This window comes from Bos indicus x Bos taurus, chromosome 28, assembly GCF_003369695.1.
Source record: "Bos indicus x Bos taurus breed Angus x Brahman F1 hybrid chromosome 28, Bos_hybrid_MaternalHap_v2.0, whole genome shotgun sequence".
Lineage (NCBI taxonomy): Eukaryota > Metazoa > Chordata > Mammalia > Artiodactyla > Bovidae > Bos > Bos indicus x Bos taurus.
Window position 1 is genome coordinate 33,507,835 of NC_040103.1, and position 19,683 is coordinate 33,527,517.

At 51.8% G+C, this 19,683-nt stretch overlaps 1 protein-coding gene across 8 annotated transcripts in view; it reads right to left on the bottom strand.

The window, feature by feature from the left end:
- Positions 1-19,683, bottom strand: part of DLG5 (discs large MAGUK scaffold protein 5) — a 123,205-nt gene that overhangs the window by 22,615 nt on the left and 80,907 nt on the right. For 6 of the 8 annotated variants that reach the window (XM_027530831.1, XM_027530832.1, XM_027530834.1 and 3 more), the window contains 11 exons: positions 18,322-18,581; positions 16,796-17,108; positions 12,212-12,396; positions 10,128-10,253; positions 7,809-7,941; positions 7,251-7,378; positions 6,078-6,253; positions 5,638-5,741; positions 3,656-3,748; positions 1,280-2,299; positions 335-458 (listed from right to left, as the gene is read on the bottom strand). In XM_027530831.1, coding sequence (XP_027386632.1) covers positions 335-458; positions 1,280-2,299; positions 3,656-3,748; positions 5,638-5,741; positions 6,078-6,253; positions 7,251-7,378; positions 7,809-7,941; positions 10,128-10,253; positions 12,212-12,396; positions 16,796-17,108; positions 18,322-18,581 — 2,662 coding nt within the window. The remainder of the gene's footprint in view (positions 1-334; positions 459-1,279; positions 2,300-3,655; positions 3,749-5,637; positions 5,742-6,077; positions 6,254-7,250; positions 7,379-7,808; positions 7,942-10,127; positions 10,254-12,211; positions 12,397-16,795; positions 17,109-18,321; positions 18,582-19,683) is intronic. The other 2 variants (XM_027530836.1, XM_027530838.1) reach the window with 2 other exon arrangements.

The following is a 19,683-nucleotide window of genomic DNA, read 5'->3' on the forward strand; positions in this document are numbered from 1 at the left end:
GAAACGGGTAGGGTGAGACATCTGCCCTGCAATACCCAGCTAGCCCCGGACCTATGCAAGCATCTGGCCCTTCTCCATCATAAAGCAGGAGAACTCTCTTCAGTGCTGCCTATTTCCCAGACTGCCATGGGCAGAAAACGCTCTGAAAAGCTAAAAAATGTCACTGATACAAGACGAAACACTCCAGGTAGGTCAGCAACTGCTAAACCTTTTGGACTGCTCTGTTGAGGACATGCAGCAGCTCCCTGAAACGACCGTCTCCACTCTCCCTGAGGCCAGGTGGCCTTGTGAGCCCACGTCGACCCTCCTCCCCAGCCCTGCCCTGCCAGCTCACCCACAGATGCCCTGCTGGGGTAGAACGGAGGGTTGCTGTGCCGGCTGGAATGTCCAGGAGAGTAAGGGGCCCACTCCTGGAGATCTGGGGAGAGCTCTCCACTGGCCGGGGTGCACTTCTGCTCCTGCAGAACCAAAGGCAAGAGGCAGTGGCTGGAAACAGGGAAACACACGGGCACCAGCAAGCAATTTCTGTCCTCTATGACCTAGCTTCTCCCACTTGGACACATGCAGTGACACCTGGGAGAGTTCATAGCTCGCTATTCATTCATGTTGTTTTAACACATCTGAAAGAGTAGAACTTCCTTCAAAAATACTTTGGAAGAAAACCACAGAGAAAGAATCTGTTCTTTCAAAGAAACAGATTTTGTGTGTAGAAAGTAGAACACATGTATGCCTCAGGCACATGTCTATAACAACTCCACATGATTTGCCCAGCCACGTGAAGCTCTGTGTCTGCCGAGAGAAGCATAGATTTGTTCTCCTGCTTATAGCCATCTTTCCCTCCTAGAAATGACCACAGCACCTGCAAAAACTCACCTGTCCTGCTGCCAGCTAACAGATTCACATGTGCTATATTGTCTCCCTAGGCTCTTCAAGGTAGGTCCCTACCACCCGGTTCCATCGTAAAAGTTCAAAAGCTTCCTGCTAGATAAGCAAACCACAGCCCACACCCAAGATGATGCTCCTCTCCTGGCATCATGTTACCACCATCATGCACGCCTCAGGGGACATTCCAGTCTCCTAAGGGAGTCTGCTTCCTGTTGGCATCTACCCACTACCCCCACCCCCAAGCAGGTGCTGAGAGCTAAAACAGAAGAGCCAGGGCTAAGCCTGAGCTGGGGAACGCCGGTACAGGCGAGCACAGGCCTCTTCATGGAGTGCTCACAGCCCACTGCCCCACCCTCCTCCAGCTGGCCCTAATCCACCCCGGGTCAAGCACCACCTCCAGGAATTGAGCAGGGATCACGACTGGAGCGAGCTTAGGCCGAATGATGGGCGCGGACTTGGGCCGGCGGCGCTTCTGCCCCAGCTCCTCTACCTTCTGGGAGGTGAGGTCCTCGTCACAGGACTTCTTGGCTGGCAGGTAGGAAGAGTCCCTGTCCCCTTCAGGGCAGTAACTTGAAGCGATGCGGACCCTGGCCTTGCGAGGGGGCGAGGCGTGCATGGGATCCCCAGGGTCCACGTCAGGGGGCAGGGCGCTCGGGGGGCTGGTGGACGGGGAGCTGCCCACCAGAGTGGCCTCTGACTCAGAACTGGTTTCCAGCTTGTGCTGGAACTTAATGGAGTCACCCCTCCTGGGAGGTTTTGGGGGCGTCAGAGGTCCCACCCTCTTGGAGGGCAAGGGGGAATGGGCAGGCCCAGAGCCTGGGAGCAAGTAGTCTATTTTGGGGGGTGTCTGGGGGCGTTTGAAAGTGTTTGGGTCAAAGATAGATTTTCTTTGCTTTGGCTTCCTGTAAACAGAGAGCTTCTCGGGCCCCGCCACGGAGCTGAGCACAGCCTTGGGCCAGGTCCCACCGCTGTGGGCGCTGTCAGGCTCTGCCTTGTCCAGGGGGGCCTCCGCCGCCCCACAGGGGCCCACCTCAGTCTCGAAGGGCAGCAGCGGCCGCCGGCTGCGCATGTCTGCCGGCCCATAGCCACGCTCCCCTGAGGCATCCGAGCGGAAGGAGCTCAGGCTGCGCTCGGACGCGCTGGGACAAGCCTGGGGGGAAACGGAGAAGGGTCCCCCGGGGAACGGCTTGTGCAGGAAGGAGCTGCTGCCTCCGGGGGGGCCCAACTCCTTCCTGTCTTCCAGCCTGTCCGCACAGAAGATGTCTGTCTGTGTGGAGTTGTTGTGCTGCATCAAATTCCGTTTATTCTGAGCCTGGACCTCTGGGCCATGGGCTCGGTAGCTCAGCATCTTATCAGAATCCTTGATGTTTTCAAAGATATTCTGGCCGCTCCATGAGGCGCTCTGAGGGAACACCTAAGTAGGGGTTGCAAAAGAGTGAGGAAGAGAGCGGGTGAGACGACAGGACCTGGAGCTGTCAACAAAAAACATCCCTGGAGGTAAAGCCATGGGAGGGAATGGGCCACACACACCCCAAAGTTGGACAGACGGACAGGCGTACAGGTGCACGCCTCGCCCGTGGGTGAGGCTTGTTTACAGCCTGGCCGCTATGAACCCACAGGAGAGACACAAAGTTCCCTGGTTTGAGCGTTTTCTGAAATCACTTGTATTGTGTTCTGCCTAGTTTTTTAAATGATTAAACAAAATGTAAAAGCTTCATTCTTAAAGATATTTCTTATAGTATGCCAAGGCAATGGCATATTATTCAGCGATAAAAAGAAACAACCTATCAGGCCACGAGAAGACACTCAGGGAACCTTAAATGCATATTACAGAGTGAAAGAAGCCAATCTGAAAATGCTACAGAGGCTAGCTATATGACATTTTGGAAAACAGAAAACTACGAAGATAGTAAAAAGATCAGAGGCTGCCAAGGGGAGGAGGGGGATGGATAGGTGAAGCCCCAAAGATCTTTAGAGCAGTAAAATTATTCTCTACGGTAGTGTGCTGGTGGATACATGTCCTTATACACTTGTCCCAACCCACAGAATGTACTCCAAAAGCGAATCCTCATGTCAACTGAACATTTCAGTTAATACTAATGTATGAATACCGGCTCATCAGTGGCAACAAATGCACCCCCACTGACGCTAAATGAACAGGAGAAACAGAGTGGCTAATATGAGGACTCTCTGTACTAACATAACTTCTCTATAAACCCGAAACTGCTCCCCTAAAAGCCTATGAATTTTTAAATAATACTTTAAAATATCTCTTAATAAAGTAGATGAGCCTGTTTCCAGCCTTCTTAGAAAAGCTGACAGGAAAGCACAACAAATGCCCTTAAATCCATTTAGAGTCAACAATATTTTGCCAGATTGTCTATACCTATTTACCCTGCAGAACATTTGCAAATAAGTTACAAATATTATGATATTTCACCCTAACAGCTTCAACATGCCTTTCCCTCAAATGAAGCCATTCTCCTATATAATCTCAACACCATTATCATACCCAGGAAAAGTAAAAATTTCCTAAGATCACCTAATTATCCAGTCCTGATCCAAACATCCTTCATAGCTGGGTTGTTTGTTTGTTTTTGGTTTTTAAACCAGGATCCAGTCAGGGTTAGTGCACACCCTAGACTTAGAAACCAAGACTTTTTCCCCAAGGATCCCAGTGATGTGGAAAAGCAGCTCAGGTACACAGAGCTGAGGCTCTGCCTGCCCCACAGATAGCGAGAACAGAGCCAGTGCAGGGTGGGGTCCTTACCTTCAGGAGGGACAGGGTCAGGGAGTCCTGGCAGCTCCGCAGCAGAGACTCACACTCATTCAGAGACTTGTTGTCCAGTGCAATGCCATTGATCTAGAGCCAACAAAGAGCCCATCAGGCTCGTGCCAGGCCAGGGGTTCTGCCCAGCTGCTGACCCATGCTGGACAGTGGGCCTGGTTATGTAAGGTGCCCGTGTCTGGAGCTGGCAAAGGAGAGAAAGCCCCTCGCCAGTAAGGCCCTCAAAGTCCAGTTACGGGGCTTCTGAAGCAAACGAAATACACAGCCTTAAGAGCGCTCTGGGGACGGGACTTGTCTGGCTGGGACCAGAATTCCAGGGGTCCCAGGGAGCATCCCACCCTGCTGCTTCCTGCTGTGTGATGCTGGACCGTGGCTCAGAACTCCTTCACACGCAAAAAGGAAGAAAAACATGTTTGACCCCCCAGGAGTGGGAGGAGACTGAAAATGAGATCACGGTGTGGGAGACCACAGAGGAACCACGTGACACCAAGTATCATCACAAAGACTCCCACAACCCATACGCCTGAGTCTCTGGCCACATCCCTCTCAGACTCGTTCCAATCCTTTTTAAAAGTGTATATGCAGTAGATGACCGGCGATGCTGGGGCAGTGCTCTTGATGGAGCACTGCTCGGCATCACGGGCCATTCCATCAGCACAGCCAACCACGTGACAGGGCTCACAGCATAAAGCCAAGTGAAAAAGGCTATCTCAAATGGGCACGTACTCTAAATTCTACTTATACAATGTCCTCCAAATGACAGAATTATGGAGCTGGAGAACAAATTAGTTGCCAGAGTTATGACAGGGGGTGGGGGGTGGAACATGCTGAGGATTGTGGAGGTTAATATAAAGGGTAATTCATTTTGAAGTATGACAGAAATCAAACCAATATTGTAAAGCAATCATCAATCAATTAAAAGTAAAGAGAATTATAAAAACAAACAAATAAATGTTAACATGAGGGAGATCTTTGCAGTATTGGACAGTTCTATATCTTGGTTTTTTTTCTTAATCTAAAATGTGATAAAACAACAGAAATCTATACCTAGACCCTGTGCCCGCATCTACTGTCTGGTTTTGATGCCACAGTTACATAAGACGCAGCCAACTGACATAACTAGAGGATGCGGATACAGGACCTTTCTGTATTATCTTCGCAACTTTTAAAATATTGCTTAATATCACACCTGAATTATCTCAGCAATTATCTGAAAATCAAAACTTAAAAATATATATTCAGAGTGATTATCTTGGACTGGTGGATTAATTTTTTTGGTTTTTATCTTGGGAGGGTAGATTAATTTGGTTGGTTTTGTTTTTCTTTATAACTTTCTTACATCTTAAAAATTTTCACAACGCCCATATTGCTTTTAACTCCAGCTTGCCCCCAAATCTGAAAAAACACTGGCAAAGATGTGACATAACAAGCTACCCCAAACACTGAAGATGAGACTGAAACGGCCACAGCTTCCTTGGAGCACATGAAGAAAGGTCAGGTCACAGGATAAATGCTTACAGCCTATGAGCCAGCAATTCCGCCCCCTGGAACTATACCCCATGGCAAGACACAGCAGTGGCCACGCAGCACTGCTATAAAAGCAAAATGTCCTGACCGTGCATCAGGGGACTGGCTCAACAGCCACTACGGAACATGCAGTTTATTGAAAAGACCAGATTTAAAGATGTAAATCTGGAAGAACCTCAAGGCATGCTGTTAAAAATAAAGAGCAAGGTTAGCAGCAGCACACTATATTATGACCACATCTGAAGTTTAAAAAAAAAAAGTGGGAGCTTAAACTGTAAGATAATAAACATTTGTTGCTTCAAAAAAATAAAGTGGGAGATATAAGTTTTGAGTGTTTTGGAGAGAAAAACACAATGAATTGTTAAAAGTGGTTGCCATCAGGGTGGGAACTGGGAGACAGGGAGTCTAGAACTGGGGAAAGAGTTCCCAAGACTTACGGCCACGATCCTGTCTCCCACAGCAAGGGACCCCTCCTTGGCAGCCGGGCTTCCGGGCACCACGGCGGCAGCATACACTCCATTCTCGAGACTGATGCCACTGTCTGCAAACCACAGAGGCCCACAGTTAACCCCCGCCAGGGTCAAACGGCCCTCTGGCTGTCTCCCCTCATCTTTGTGAGATCAACTTATAAAAGGGATGTTGGCAGACTATGAACTATCCATCTCAGCACCCCAACCAGGTCAGACCATCCAGGGGCCTGATCATGTCTGGTCTAGTGAATCAGTCAGTCAGTCACAGCAAGACTCAAGACCCAGATGGTCCCCTGGCGGGAAGCGCACACACTGCAATACCTCGTTCTGGGAATAAGGTACGCTTGAAAACACACGTACCCTCTCTACACAAGAAAGGGTACCCTATCCATCTCCACGGCCCCTACCTTTATGCCCGCTCAGGTTGATGTGCAGTGGTGTGACCACCTTCCCACCCAGGGACTTCCTCCGACGCACGACCATGTTGATGGCCCCCTCCCCATTGAGAAGTGCCTTGATGGCCTGCTTCTTGTCCTTGTTGATGAGGTCCACGTCGTTGATTCTCAGCAGCCAGTCATTGACCCTGAGGAGGGGCACAGCCAGGTCACTGCCTGAGAAAGCCTTGGGACCAGGGGAATGCCTGTTGCTCCTTCTCGGGAGCAGAACACCAGAAAGCAGGTACCCCACAAACACATTCAGAAAGATTTTCTCTTCTAAGAGAGTAGAGTAGTTAACCTTGTGGATGTTGCAGCCTGGGTTCAAATCCAAGCGCTACAACTTACTGGCAGTGTGATGTAGCCCCTCTAGGCCTCAGGGTTCTCATTTGTAAAATGGAGGCAACAAGCACCTACCTCGTGGAATTGTAAAGGTTAATGAATTCTATAAAGTGACTGAACTTAGCAGTCACCAAGCACTATGTAGGTGCTAGTTATTATCATTACTATGTCATGGGATGAGCAAGCAAAGCATATTCTAGACTCTCACACACACCACCTGAGCCCCCTTTAACACACAGAAGCAAAAGGAGAAAGATCAGATTCAGAGGCAATTTGGAGGCAGTATGTCCTTTAAGAACAGGGTTAACAGTTGAACCTGCAAGCTTCAGGTTGCTTCTAAGAGCCCCCCAGATCCTGGGATGCGTTCATTTAAATGCCAGCTGGTGGTCTCCCTGGTGGCTCAGTGGCAAAGAACCCACCCGTCAATGCAGGAGACAAAATGTTCGATCCCTGATCCGTGAAGATCCACATGCCGTGCAATCACCAAGCCTGCGAGCCACAACTATTGGGCCTGTGCTCTAGAGCCCGGGAACTACACCTACCGAGCCCACGTGCCCCGCAGCCTGTGCCCGGCAACGAGAGAAGCCACTGCAATGAGAGGCCTCCACACTACAATCAGAGCGTATCCCCTGCTCGCTGAAACTAGAGAAAGGCTGTGCAGCAATGAAGAGCCAGCACAGCCAAAAACAATTTTCTTAAAAAAGAAGTATCTTATCAATGTCACCTGGCTCTCCTCCAGGTCCTCTGCGTTAGGTCAAAGGGAAACTTCCCCCTCCCCGCCAGAGCCGGGGTCCTGACACTTACCGTAAGCGGCCATCAGCGATGCTTCCTTTGTCCACTTTAGTGACAAATATGCCACAGTCCCCCGGCAAACAAGGCTCATTCACACCCTCTGCCATATCGAACCCAAGTGCTTTCAAGTCAATATCCTCCTGTCAAGAACAGCAGCAACAGCTCACTTGAAGCAGTGATGAGAAACACTTGGCTCTTACACCTCTGGCCACTCACTCCAATGCGGGGGTTGAACCTTCACTCTGATGGGGCACTTGGTCCCCAGGATGAAAGCTCTGAGCAGCTGTGATCCACCCCTCTCTGCCACTGCAGACACACAGCCCCTCGAGCTCTGCTCTCCACGCACTGCCAGCATCTGCTGGGGGACACAGGAGGCCAAGCTGCAGCTGCTACCTGGCTTGGACAAGTGCCGGCAAAGGATGCATCTGCACCCTGGGAGGAAAAGCTGACCTCCCAACTAGCAGCCGTGAAACTGGAGGGCACTGCAGGAGGGCCGGCCACCCTCTCACCTCCGTCCCAAGCCTGCATGTTGAGGACAGCTGGGGAGAAAAAGACCTGCGGGCAGTTTACCGTCTCCCTTTCAAACTCCACAACTTCTGTCTCCCACTCCATAGAGTCTGTGTCGATGGCTGAGTCGTGCGAGCTGTGGGCCATCAGCTGCCGGAACCGGGCCTCCTTTTCCAACTGGGATTCCATCTGCTCCCTGTGGACGAAGAGGGAGTCATGGCAACGGCCCTCTAGGAGGCAAAGCATCCCAGCTGAGTCCACTGGGAAACGAGGTGGACCATGCCCATCTCCCTCACACTACACACCAGCTTCCTAATAAATCTGAGGGTCAGGTCAGGTCAAGGCTTCCTGAATCGGTGGGTTTTCATAGTTTTTAAGTCTCAGAAATTTGCCCCAAATTTATCTAAGTAGGGGCTTAATGCAATTCTGATAGAAATGCCAGTAAGACTTTCTGTAGCCAAGACTATTCTAAAATGTATATGGAAAGGCAAGGAATTAGAATGACTAAACCGATTTTTTAAATGAAGAATAAAATGGGAGGGATCCTTCTACTTGATTTCAAGACTTATACAGCTACATAAATCAAGGCTGTGTGGAACTGCCAGGAAGACAGAGACCTGGATCAGTAGAACAGAACAGAAGACCCAGAATCAGCTCCACAAAGTACAAAAGGTACAGAAGCAGTTCCGCAAAGAAAGCAGCGTCTTCAACTAAGGGCGCTGGAGCAGGCGGACATCGCGGCGACAGACTCTCAGCCTGAACCCCATACCTTACGTAAAGATTAACTCGCGCTCTATCACAGATTTGAATGTAAAACTATAAAACTTCTAGAAGGAAAGTATAGGAGAAAATCTTTGAGATCTAAAATAGATGAAGGGTTTTTCAGACATAACATAATCCATTAAAAGTTTTTAAAAAATCAATACATTGGATTTGATCAAAATAAAAAGCTTTAGCTCTCAGAAAGACCCAGGGAAGAGGACGAAAAAAGACTCAAAACCTTGTAATCTTCCCCAGTAACATCCTCCTTCCTAAAACCTGGGCCCAGACGACCTTCCGAATTCACCATTACTGCCCTGACACACTCCTGCTGCGCGTTCACTGCACGTGGCTCAGCTCTCACCCACTATGCAAGGCTGCTGCTTCTGCAGACAGGGGGCTTCCTGGGCAGCAGCAGCAAGTCCCTTGCCTGCATCCCACCAGTTAAGAGAACTTAGCACAGAGAAGGCGCAAATACAAATGTGCTGAACAAACAAACAAACGGAACCTGACATTCCTCAGAAGCTCCAGGCAACTCTGGCTCAATTACTGTACAAAACCTCTTCCCGTGCTCAAGCATCCAGGGCTCCAGGCTTTGCCCTAATTTGATGCTACTGCTTGCTAGATCCAGACTGGGTCCCTGGAGAGCCTGCCTTTTTGCCTCTTAACCTCTGGGATTTTCTTAGACTGCTTAAGCCCCAGGGCTTCTGGGTTTTCATTAAGCAAATGAAGCTGTTTGTCTCATGTTAAGAGGTGCTGTTGAACAGGGAGGAAGGGGAAGCAGTCACCCACTTGTGGAAGGCTTCGCTGAAGTGTGTGAGGCTTGCACACTCGCTAGCTTCTCACCACCCTATCAGATTGGGAGGTCTCACGAACAGAGAGAGAGCCCCTGCTTCTCAACTACAGAGTCTGGTTCCTGTTCTGAACTACAATGATGGCTGTTGGGATCTGCCAGTTTCTCTTTTTCAGCTTGCATCTTTGTATTTTCTATACACTGGGAGGGGCCACCAAGTCTGAAGTGACGTCCCTGGAGCAGCGCTGTAATCAAGTTATCTGACGCCCCACATAGCACAGGCAGAGTAGACTGGAGTGGTAGTAACAACCACCTTCAAACGCTGCTTCACAATCTGTCATCTTTCTGTCCCATAGCATACTGGTCTCTCAGATGGCCCTGCCTTGGGTCCGTCTCCGTGTGCTGTGAGCCCCACAGAGACCAATGGCTTGTGCCTCCCCCAGGGCCTGGTCCACAAAGAACAGGTACCTTGCAAATCCTTGCTGAGTTGGCGAGTGAACGAGGGAGGGAGGGAGGGAATGAATGGACAACACATGCTTGCCCGTTCCCCAGTGGACCGCCCGGGGCAGGGGCCTTCCTTCCGATGCCCCTGTGCACACGGTGCCCGTCCACCCCCACAGGCTCACCAAAGGGCCGCTGCTACTTCTGTGCTGGTCTGAGGATTTCTAATCAACTCTCAACGTAGAGGCAACCCTGGGACACATTTTATGGACTGACCAAGAAAGGGGACCGGCGGCCAGGCCTGCCCATGGGGCTCCTGTGCCCTGAGGGTAGGGGGCCCTGTGCTCCCCGGGTGCCAGCTCATCCCAGCAGCGCCCACCCCAGCATACTTGAGCTCCTTCAGCTCCCGGCTGACGTCGTTCTTCTGTTTGCGAGTGTCGTCCAGGCTGCGCAGGGCCTCAGCCAGCTCACTCACTGCCCGGTCCCGCTCCCGCCTCAGGTTGTCACAGAGCGTCCTGACAGAGGGGGCAAAGGGCAAGGTCACTGTGAGGAGCAGGGGGCGGAGGACTCACGGCCTGCAGTGAAGCTTGCGGCCCATGCTCCTGAACACCCCGATGCCTGATGCGTGAGAGGAGTGCTTGAGAGTCTGGAGACAAGACCTCCCGGGCCAATCCCACACAGGGTCAGAGGGGCACCTTGGACCTGGCAGAGGGGACAACCCCATGGTTACCAGGCAACAAGCATCTCATTCTGCAGTCCAGCGTTCGTCCCACAGTTTCACTCTCAGTGTACCTGAGGTCAAACACCACGCTCCCGCTCCCAGCCCATCTGGCAAGCCCCGGTGCTCCAGCACTGACCACATGCTTCATGCAAGTTTTTCTAGAGTTGCCCTCCACCCCACAAGTAGATGGAGCCCCCCATTTGGACAGAAATCATGTCTTATGCATCTCTGCAGCCCCAAGCCCTGTGCAGGTAGAAAGTGTAGGCATAAAAAGTCTCTACTAACAAACGTGTGGCCTCTGGGATCCCAGGATCAGCTTGGTCAGTCAGACAGGAGGTGGGGACAGGTGAGCCAGCAGCAGGGGAGTCTGCGCTCTGTGCCACCTCCAGAACTGCATCCTGCCACCGGATGGACCCTGAGTGGGCAGGTCCCTACCTATCAATGGCCCCAAGTCCCCTCCAACCCTGAACCTTCATCTCCCGATCAGCCCAGAGTACATCTGTCTCTCCAAACGGCCACAAGTTACCAAAAGTCTCAATGACCAGGTTCTCAGTCATCACCAGCAACACCACGCCACTAGGGCCTCTCCTGGCTTTCCTCCAGGCCAAGGTCCAAGTCTATACTCAAGGGCTTCCCTTCAGAGGTCCTCACCACCTGCCCTCAGGAGCCCTGTCAGCCGCTTCTCCTGTTGACTCTGTAAGTGTGCACCCCACTCACGCCACACCCAGTCCCAGGCCTGCCGTGAGTTCACCAACCACCTTTGTTCACGATGGTCCCTCAGGCTGCAGGACCCATCCCCCTTCTCCATTTAGAAAAGACGCCACCCGAGCTTAAGTTCTAGCTTGAATGCCATGCTTCCTGGGGAGACCTCCCTACCTGCCCCCAGTTCCCTGCACACCCCCACGGGTTTACTGTCCATGCATCTCCCTCCCACCATTGCCCTGTCCCATGACACTGCTCGGCCCCCTCACAGGCATCACACGTGCCCAGGAGCCTCAAAGGCTATTTCTCTCCCAGGGTCTCCTTAAAGCTCAAGGGACCATTGGTTGTCAGGAACCAATGAATACTGGCTGTAAGAATGCAGTTCTGTGATACAAATGAATTTACTTACCAAATAGAAAGAGAGAGAAACTTACAGAGTTACAGAATGAACCTATGGTTGCTGGGTGGGGAGGGGAAGGATGAGCGGAAGGGAAAGTTAGAGAGTTTGGGATGGACATGTACACAACGCCATATTTAAAATGGATAACCATCAGGGACTGACTGTGTGGCACAGGGAGCTGTGCTCAGTGTGCTGTGCCAGCCTGGATGGGAGGGGAGTCTGGGGGAGAGTGGAGGTGTGTGTACGGACAGCTGAGTCCCTTCGCTGTTCACCTGAAACTACCACCACGTTGTTTGTTAAGCAGCTACACCCCAACACAAAATACAAAGTTTAAAAGAAAAGAATGCATTTCTGAAACGTCAGTTGCACCAGAAGCCCCCTAAGCCTGGCCTTGTGCCACTTCATGAGGGTCTATGCTCTGGACACAGCAGGCACTTGGACCTCTAGGGTGAAGGGAAATAGGAAGTTGAGATGCAATGGAAAATTCCAAATTTTCACTATGAGGTGAGACTGGGGCATCACCTAGAGTGAGAACGACGACCCAGGTCACTCCCACCAGACCTGAAAGTAAGTGGTAAAGACTCTGACCCTCCCACAGACCCACTGTGTCATGGGGAGACCCAAGCCTGTGGGGGCCCCAGCGCCCATACCGGATGCTGTCGCGCTCAGCCACGATCTTGTCCCGCTCCTGGAATGCCCAGTCCCGCCGGCACTTGGCCACGTCCGCCTCTTGGAGGGCTTCCTTCAGCTCCTGGCACAGAGCCTTGCACTGCTTTCGAAGGATTTCAGCCTCCTTGTTGGCTCTCCCGGCGTCCATCGTCACTGTGTCTTTGATCTGCAGGAGGACAACAAGCGAGCAGAGGGGGAAGTTACTGGGCCTTCTGGTCCGGAAGTGCCCTCCAACTGGTGCAGGAGCTGGGGCTGCACTCTCCGGAGCTGGATGGAGGGAAGTGCTGAGATCCCAGGAAGAGCCCATTCTGACACACCCCAAACCATGACAACATGCTCCACAGCCATGCTCAGACCCCTAGTGACGCTGTATTTGTGTTCACCCAAACTCGCTCAGCCCCTCACAGAGCCAGGACTGGAAGCCCGGCCGCTCCTCTGTCCTGGTCTCAGGGGCCCAGGGGAAATGACCCCCAGAGGACTCCTCCTAAACCCCACCTGCCGTTTACGGGATGTGTGTCTTGCAGAGAGCCCTCTGCATCTCTCTAGAGAGTGCTTGTGACAAATCGTGACACGAGGCCCCACTGCAGTGAAGGCTGCAGCACTGGTCATGACGCTTCCCCACCCGCTGTGTCTGCAACACAGCTGATATACTCTGGCATGCAGTTACCGCTAAATCTGAAAATTTACTGGCTGCTGTTTGCTGGGGAAGTCCTGGGTGTCTCAGCTCCTTTAAAAAGCTGAAATCTAAAGGATCTGCTTCTAGACCTCTTTCCAAAGCACGACATGCTCCGTTAAAATCTCAAATCAAACTCTTTGAAGCACTCATACAGAAAGCTCCCTCTGGGCTTCTGCAATCCTCAGAAAACATGAAGAATACGACAGACGACGAAGTGAGTGCCTACTGCTAGAGCAACTCCTAGTCCAGCTCAAACGCGTTCTGAAGAAGTAAAATACACACGAGACAGAACGCTCCTCTGGTCATCATCCACCTCCCCCGGTGCCTCCCCTCCTACCCCTCCGCTCCCCAAGGCTCCCTCCTCACTTTACGCAGTACCTCCCCCCTCACACAATGTTCCCCAACTTTCTACCAAATTCAATCCCCAGGCAGGACTGGACATCAGAGACGCAACTGCATTCAAGGGGCAGTAGAAAGCACTACCAGTCCAAGTGACCAAGCTTGCCTTTCAAGGGGACAGTGGCTCTGTCAGAGGGGCCTGTCTTAGGAAGTGATCCAGTCTCCAGAAGGACCTCTGTGAAAGGCAGCAGCGCCCCACGGCTTCCCTGGGGCAGCGACCAGTTTCCACGTCCTCCTGAGGCTGGCGAGCTTTCAGGAACCTGGAAGCCCATGGCTGGAGGTTGGACCCCGGCCCGGGTGAAGGAAATCCCTGGATGTGCCCACTCTCAGAGGTGGGAAGCAAGGGAGAGAGGTGGCAGAGCTGACCGGGTGTCCAGAGCGAGGCAAAAACCCTGACAGGGCCCCCACCTGCCCTTTCTTTGCACAACCCACTCTGGAGAAGACGGTGGGGTGGGTGGGAGGCAATGAAAGAGAAAAGAGGGTAAATAAACAGGAGGTACAGAGAGGAGAGGGGGGAGCATAGGAAGGCACAGGCGTCAGAAGGAAAAAGAACCACCAGCCCTGGTGAGCAGAACAAAAACAGTTCTGAGACCTGGGCCCTGGCCTGGCTCAAGGTCCATCTCAGGTGACCCCACGAGAAGTGGCTGCTGGAGAGGGGTGGGAGCAATCCTCAGGGACCTCGCAGGCCATGGGGCGATAAGACCCTCCACACCCACACCTCAGAGCCAGGACGGCCCAGGCCACAGACTTAGCCTCTTCTGTCCAGACGGAGAACGGTCTTGTCCCAGAAGCCAGACAGATTCCAGAGGGAGCCGAGGGTTTCAGCTGTGGAAGCTACAGGAGCGGGGGCTGGGCTGTCCTCGCCTCCTGACTGGGATGGGTGCCCAGAAAAGATTTCTGTCTCAGCTGACAGCAGGCCTCATGTGTGGCCAGTGCCCCTGTGAAGGTTCAGGGCTCCAGGCTGGAGGAACACGGGAGCCCTGGGAGGAGTGGGCGACACGGGCCACCAGACCAAGCACTGAGGGGCAGCCGGGGGTCTTCCTCCGGCCCTGTGCTTCTGCAATCCTGCCAAGAGCACAATTAACCTCTAACATCTCAACCAGGTGGCCGCTGGCCTATCACAGGCTCACCTTCAATGGCTTTAACACACTGTCCTTGACGCTGTAGTTCAGAGACCCACTCAGGCATTTCTGATGTTTCTACTCTTCATCATTTTGTTTCCCTTATTTGGTAGCAACATTTTCCCCAACAATTAAGCTCTCATACCAGAATATGAAATTGAGGTTGATGTTTTCTCCACGGCAATCACCAAGCCCTAACACATTGTATTTGCTTATTAAGAATCTCTTCAATTACCTAGAATAATAGTCCAATTCAGAGAGTCAGACACTATGTTGGTAGATAGATGTCAGGAGCCATGGGTGGGGGTGGCAGAGGGATGGGGACTTAGTGTCTAGTTGGGACAGAGTTTCCGTTTAGAAAGGTGAAAAATCGAGAGATGGATGATGGTAAGAGCTGCACGACAATGTGAATCTACTTAGTGCCACTGAACTGTGCAGTCAAATACGGTTAAAATAGTATGTTTTATATTACGTGACTTTTACAGCAATAAAAAAAAATGAATCTCTTCATTATGGTCTTTTAAAAATTTCATCAAAGAAAAAATATTCCTTTTCACGATGGCTTTCACCTTGATGGTCTGGAGAAGTCTCACTCCCTCTGCATGAAACTGTCGTTATTTGGCCCATTTTTGCCTATAAAAACAATCTCATAGGATGCACCCTAATCCTAACAGGGTGGTAAAGTTCAGACGGGCATAAAAATAACCCTGATAATAAAGACTTAAATCATTCCCACTTTACGCAGATACCATTCTAAGTGTGTTTTCAATGTTAATTCAGCTGATGGTCGCAACCACCCTGCGAAGCAGATGCTGTCATCATTTTCAGTTTGTAGATGAGGCAACTGAGAGGCCCAGAGCTCTAGGAGAGGTGAGAGGTCATGTGGTTGAGGAGGTCCACCCTCCAAGCACTGCTCCCAGCACTGCCAGGGCATGAGGCAGCATCACTGTCCAGAGAGGGGCTCTCGAGCCCTGGCCACCCCTCGGCTATCAGCCCTGCCTCAGGCTCAGTCCAGGGGGCTCTGGCTGCAACAATCCAGGCACACACTGTCCCTTCCCAAACTGCCCAACCTTTAACACCTTCTTTTCACTTTTCACTGGAGAAGGCGATGGCACCCCACTCCAGTACTCTTGCCTGGAAAATTCCATGGACAGAGGAGCCTGGTAGGCTGCAGTCCATGGGGTCACTAAGAGTCAGACACGACTGAGCAACTTTACTTTCACTTTTCACTTTCATGCATTGGAGAAGGAAATGGCAACCCACTCCAGTGTTCTTGCCTGGAGAATCCCAGGGACAGGGGAGCCTGGTGGGCTGCCGTCTATGGGGTCACACAGAGTCGGACACGACTGAAGTGACTTAGCTTAGCTTAGCTTTCACTTTTCACAGGCCAGTTTTCAAGCCTTTATTCTAATGGACCTGCAGAGCAAAGTAGAATTGAGAAGAATGAATGGAGAACTACTCCAATGGAAAGAAAATCTGCTCTGATCAAGTTCAGCAGCTCCAAACAGAGTCACACGTGAAGCAACAGAATGCAAAAGCAATCTCAAACAGGGAGAGTCCACGGGCCTATGTCCACGGCCCTGTGCTCTGCCTCAGCGGAACACACGTGGTCATAGGAGTAAGCAGTGTCAGCAATGAGGTCTGGGTGGTCAGGCAGGAAAGATGCAGAGATGCCCCACTAGTCACTCAGCAGTCAAGCTCAGCAGCTCAATTTGGATGCTCCTGAGCCCCCTTCCCTGCAGATTTATCCCCCAGGAAGCAAAGCTTGAAAGGGTCCTTGGGCTCAGCCTAGTAGACCATCTTCCCATCAGGAGCCCAACCACCCCTCCACAGAGCAGATTCCTCAGATGCTGGGGGAAAGGAATACCGAGTGTGCTCTTCCAGACTCACAAGGCCAAACGTATCTATGGCTCTTGGACCCTGGTACTCCAAGCACCTATGCTGGCCTTGGGATATCTTCTTAATGAGCAAGTCCTTGAGCTGACTTCCAGCTGGAGACTAATCAACCATCACATCACCGAGGGCATGGGTGAACATCGCATGTGTCATCCAACCTTCTTCCTATGCTGTCAGCTCCAGATACCCGGGACCACAGCTGGACCTCACCTGCATCCCATGCAGCCTGACCAGATCCTGGCACCAAGCATGAGCTCAGCAGTTACCCAGGCAACCTGCGACAGCCCAGCCAGCAGCAGGCCACCTGTGTCCCATGCAGCCTGACCAGATCCTGGCACCAAGCATGAGCTCAGCAGTTACCCAGGCAACCTGCGACAGCCCAGCCAGCAGCAGCCAAAGGTGAGAAGCCGTCAGCTCCTGGCTACTCCGAGCACCTATGCGCCACAGCCCTTCCTCCCTCACCGCCTTCCTACCTGTCGCAGCGCCTCCATCTCCTCGCTGGCCGCCTTCTTCTCAGACGTGCTGCTCTTGAGCTTGGACTCGGCCAGCTCTACCTCGGTCTGCAGCTTGTCCAGCTCGGAGATGACCTGGTCGCGCTCGCTCATGATGAGCTTGTACTCGCTGTACACCGCGTCCCGCTCCTCCTTGTACTTCTCCGACTCCTTGGCGGTTTTCGCCTGTGTGGTCCTCAGCTCCGTCAGCTCTGACTGCAGCAACTCCATCTCCCACTGCAGGTCCTTGTTCTGGGCCGTGGCTTTGTTCAGCTCATGGTGAATGGCCTCGAACCTGGGGGAGAGGGGCAGCCAGGACGTGGGGGATGGGGACCTGCCCGGCCAGCTCTGCTGTGCTGGACAGTGAAGCGCGAAGATTTGAGAGAGGTCATTCTCCACACCCCAGGAGAGAAAAGTCGTGAAGGACCAGTGCCCTTGGACCCAGACTTTTTCTCAACCTTTTACAAATATTCGAAGTCGCACAGAGGACTTCACTCCCTCTGCTCTACCAGAAAAAAGAATTCTTTCTTTCTTCCATGGTCAAGCTACATTATTTTTAAAAAAAAAAAAAAAACTAGAATCACAGCCTATGAAAGATAAAAGTGGCCTGAATGATCACTGAGTCTGGCCACCTCATTTCACAGATATAAGATGATAAGGCTTCGAGATACAGGTGACTGGTCCAAGGTCACCAGGTTGGCATCAGGGCACAGCTCAGTCCTTCCAGGCAAGGAAGACCCTGCCATGAAGGTAGCCCTGCAAATTAAAGCCTGCAGCTCCAGAGCAGCGTTTCTGAATGTGGGTTCCTTGGAGCACCAACCCTGCGTGGAGCTCCATTAAAGAAAGTGTGCCCTTTACTGACCGATGTTTAGGAGACACTGCACTCTGCCCCCTCTTGGGAGAATCTAGTGCACGGTACCAGAGTAAAGGCTCTGAGAAGTCCTGCAGGGCAGATACCTGTTTATGTGCCACCTGGCAACTCCCAAACTCTCTTACAGCTGGAGGCTACCTTTCATATAAAGCTAATAGGCAGCTCAGAGGACAGGTATGCTGCAGAAAGGTACTTAAGAAACACTGTCTGAGGGCTGGGGTCACAGCCCTACAGATTATCTACCTTAATAAAAAGTAGAACTTTTGGAAGAAATAGTGCCTAGCACAATTAACTTCCCTATCTCTTAGGTGGGTGAGTGACAAGGAGAGGCTTGTGAGGCAACCTCAGAATCAGGATGGTCAGATCACCCGAGCCATTCAGACGGGAGAAAAGAGCACAATAACCATGACATGCTGAGGGTCAGGAAAATGATTTCTGGAGATAACGTAACTTTTTATTGAAAGAGCTCAAGGTGCTCTTTTTCCTTCCAGAAAGTAGCAGGGAGCCTTGCAGATAACCAAGAGCCCACAGAGGAGAGAATGGTCCCTGGCAGGGAAGGCAGCACTTGGCCCTCTGGCCGTTCTCCGAGCACAAAAGACAGGCAGGCTCTGCCTCCCGTAGCGGCCCAGGTTCCTACCTCCTCAGGGAGAGGGCGCACTGGTGCTGCAGCTGGATGGCCGTGTCCCTCTGCTGGGTCAGCATCTCCGTCTGCTTCAGCAGGCGCTGGTTCTCCTCCTCCATCTGCTCCAGGCGGCTCAGGTCTGAGTTGTGGATGGCAACTTTCTCACTGTACCGCTTCCGCAGGGCGTCATAGTCCTTCTTCACCACCTCCAGCTTGTCCATGGCTGTGTCGTACAGCTTGTTGAGAATTTCTGATGACCCGTTGTGCTTCAACACCTGGGGACCAGAGAATCATGCTTACCAAAGGTCAGAGGGCAGGAAGAAGGACAAACTGGCCTCCATCTGTCTGGGGGAAGGACTGTTGACAAGGGAGGAGAGGTTGCACCCTCTGGCCTTCAGGAGTCTCACAATCTGGTTCCACAGGCCCTGCAGGCACACTGAGCTGATTCACTCTTTCACAAATATTCCTTCAGTAGTGTACAGGAAAGAGTTATCGTAGCAGGTCTGAGACGTCTAGCCTTAGGGAGGCCTGCTTGCGAGCTGACCCTTGGCTGGTGTCTGGCAACATGAATGGTAAGTAGTCCACCGCACTGACATAAAATTTTTCCCAAGTGATAGGAAGGGTTTTCCATGACTGGAGTGGATGGACAGTGTGTCTTGGGCTCAGCACCACCTTTCTTCTGGGAGTCTTGAATTTCAGAGCATGCGAAGCAAGGGGCTACGTATACAGCCACTCCCAGTAAAAACTCCCTGGGCAGGGAGAACTCGTGAGCTTCCCTGGTTACAGTCTCACGTGTTGTCATGATTCAGTGCTGGGGGAACTAAGCCTGTCCTGTGCGACTCCACAGCAGGGTTCTCAGAACCCATCGACCAGCTTCCTCTGGACTTTGCCCCATGCACCCCTTTCCAGGAGAAAGGACCAGTGACCCCACAAGAGACTGACCCAGACTTGCCCAGGAGTGTCCAGGAGTCTCCAGCAGAGGCGGGGGTCGGTGCTGGCCTGCTGCAGGCTTGGGGGCAGTGAGTGTAGCAGTGCATGCATGGGATCTTTTAAAGGAGGTCACCATTATCTTCATTACCTCCAACATAGTTTTGGCCCCAGGAAAATATCAGGGAGGGAACACAGCCCCACCCAGCAACAGAAAATTGAATTAAAGATTTGAGGAGCATGGCCCCACCCATCAGAATAAGACCCAGTTTCCCCCTCAGTCAGTCTCTCCAATCAGAAGCTTCCATGAGCCTCTTATCTTTCTCCATCAGAGGACAGACAGACTGAAAACCATAATCACAGAAAACTAACCAATCTGATCACATGGACCACAGACTTGTCTAACTCAGTGAAACTATGAGCCATGCCATGTAAGGCCACCCAAGACGG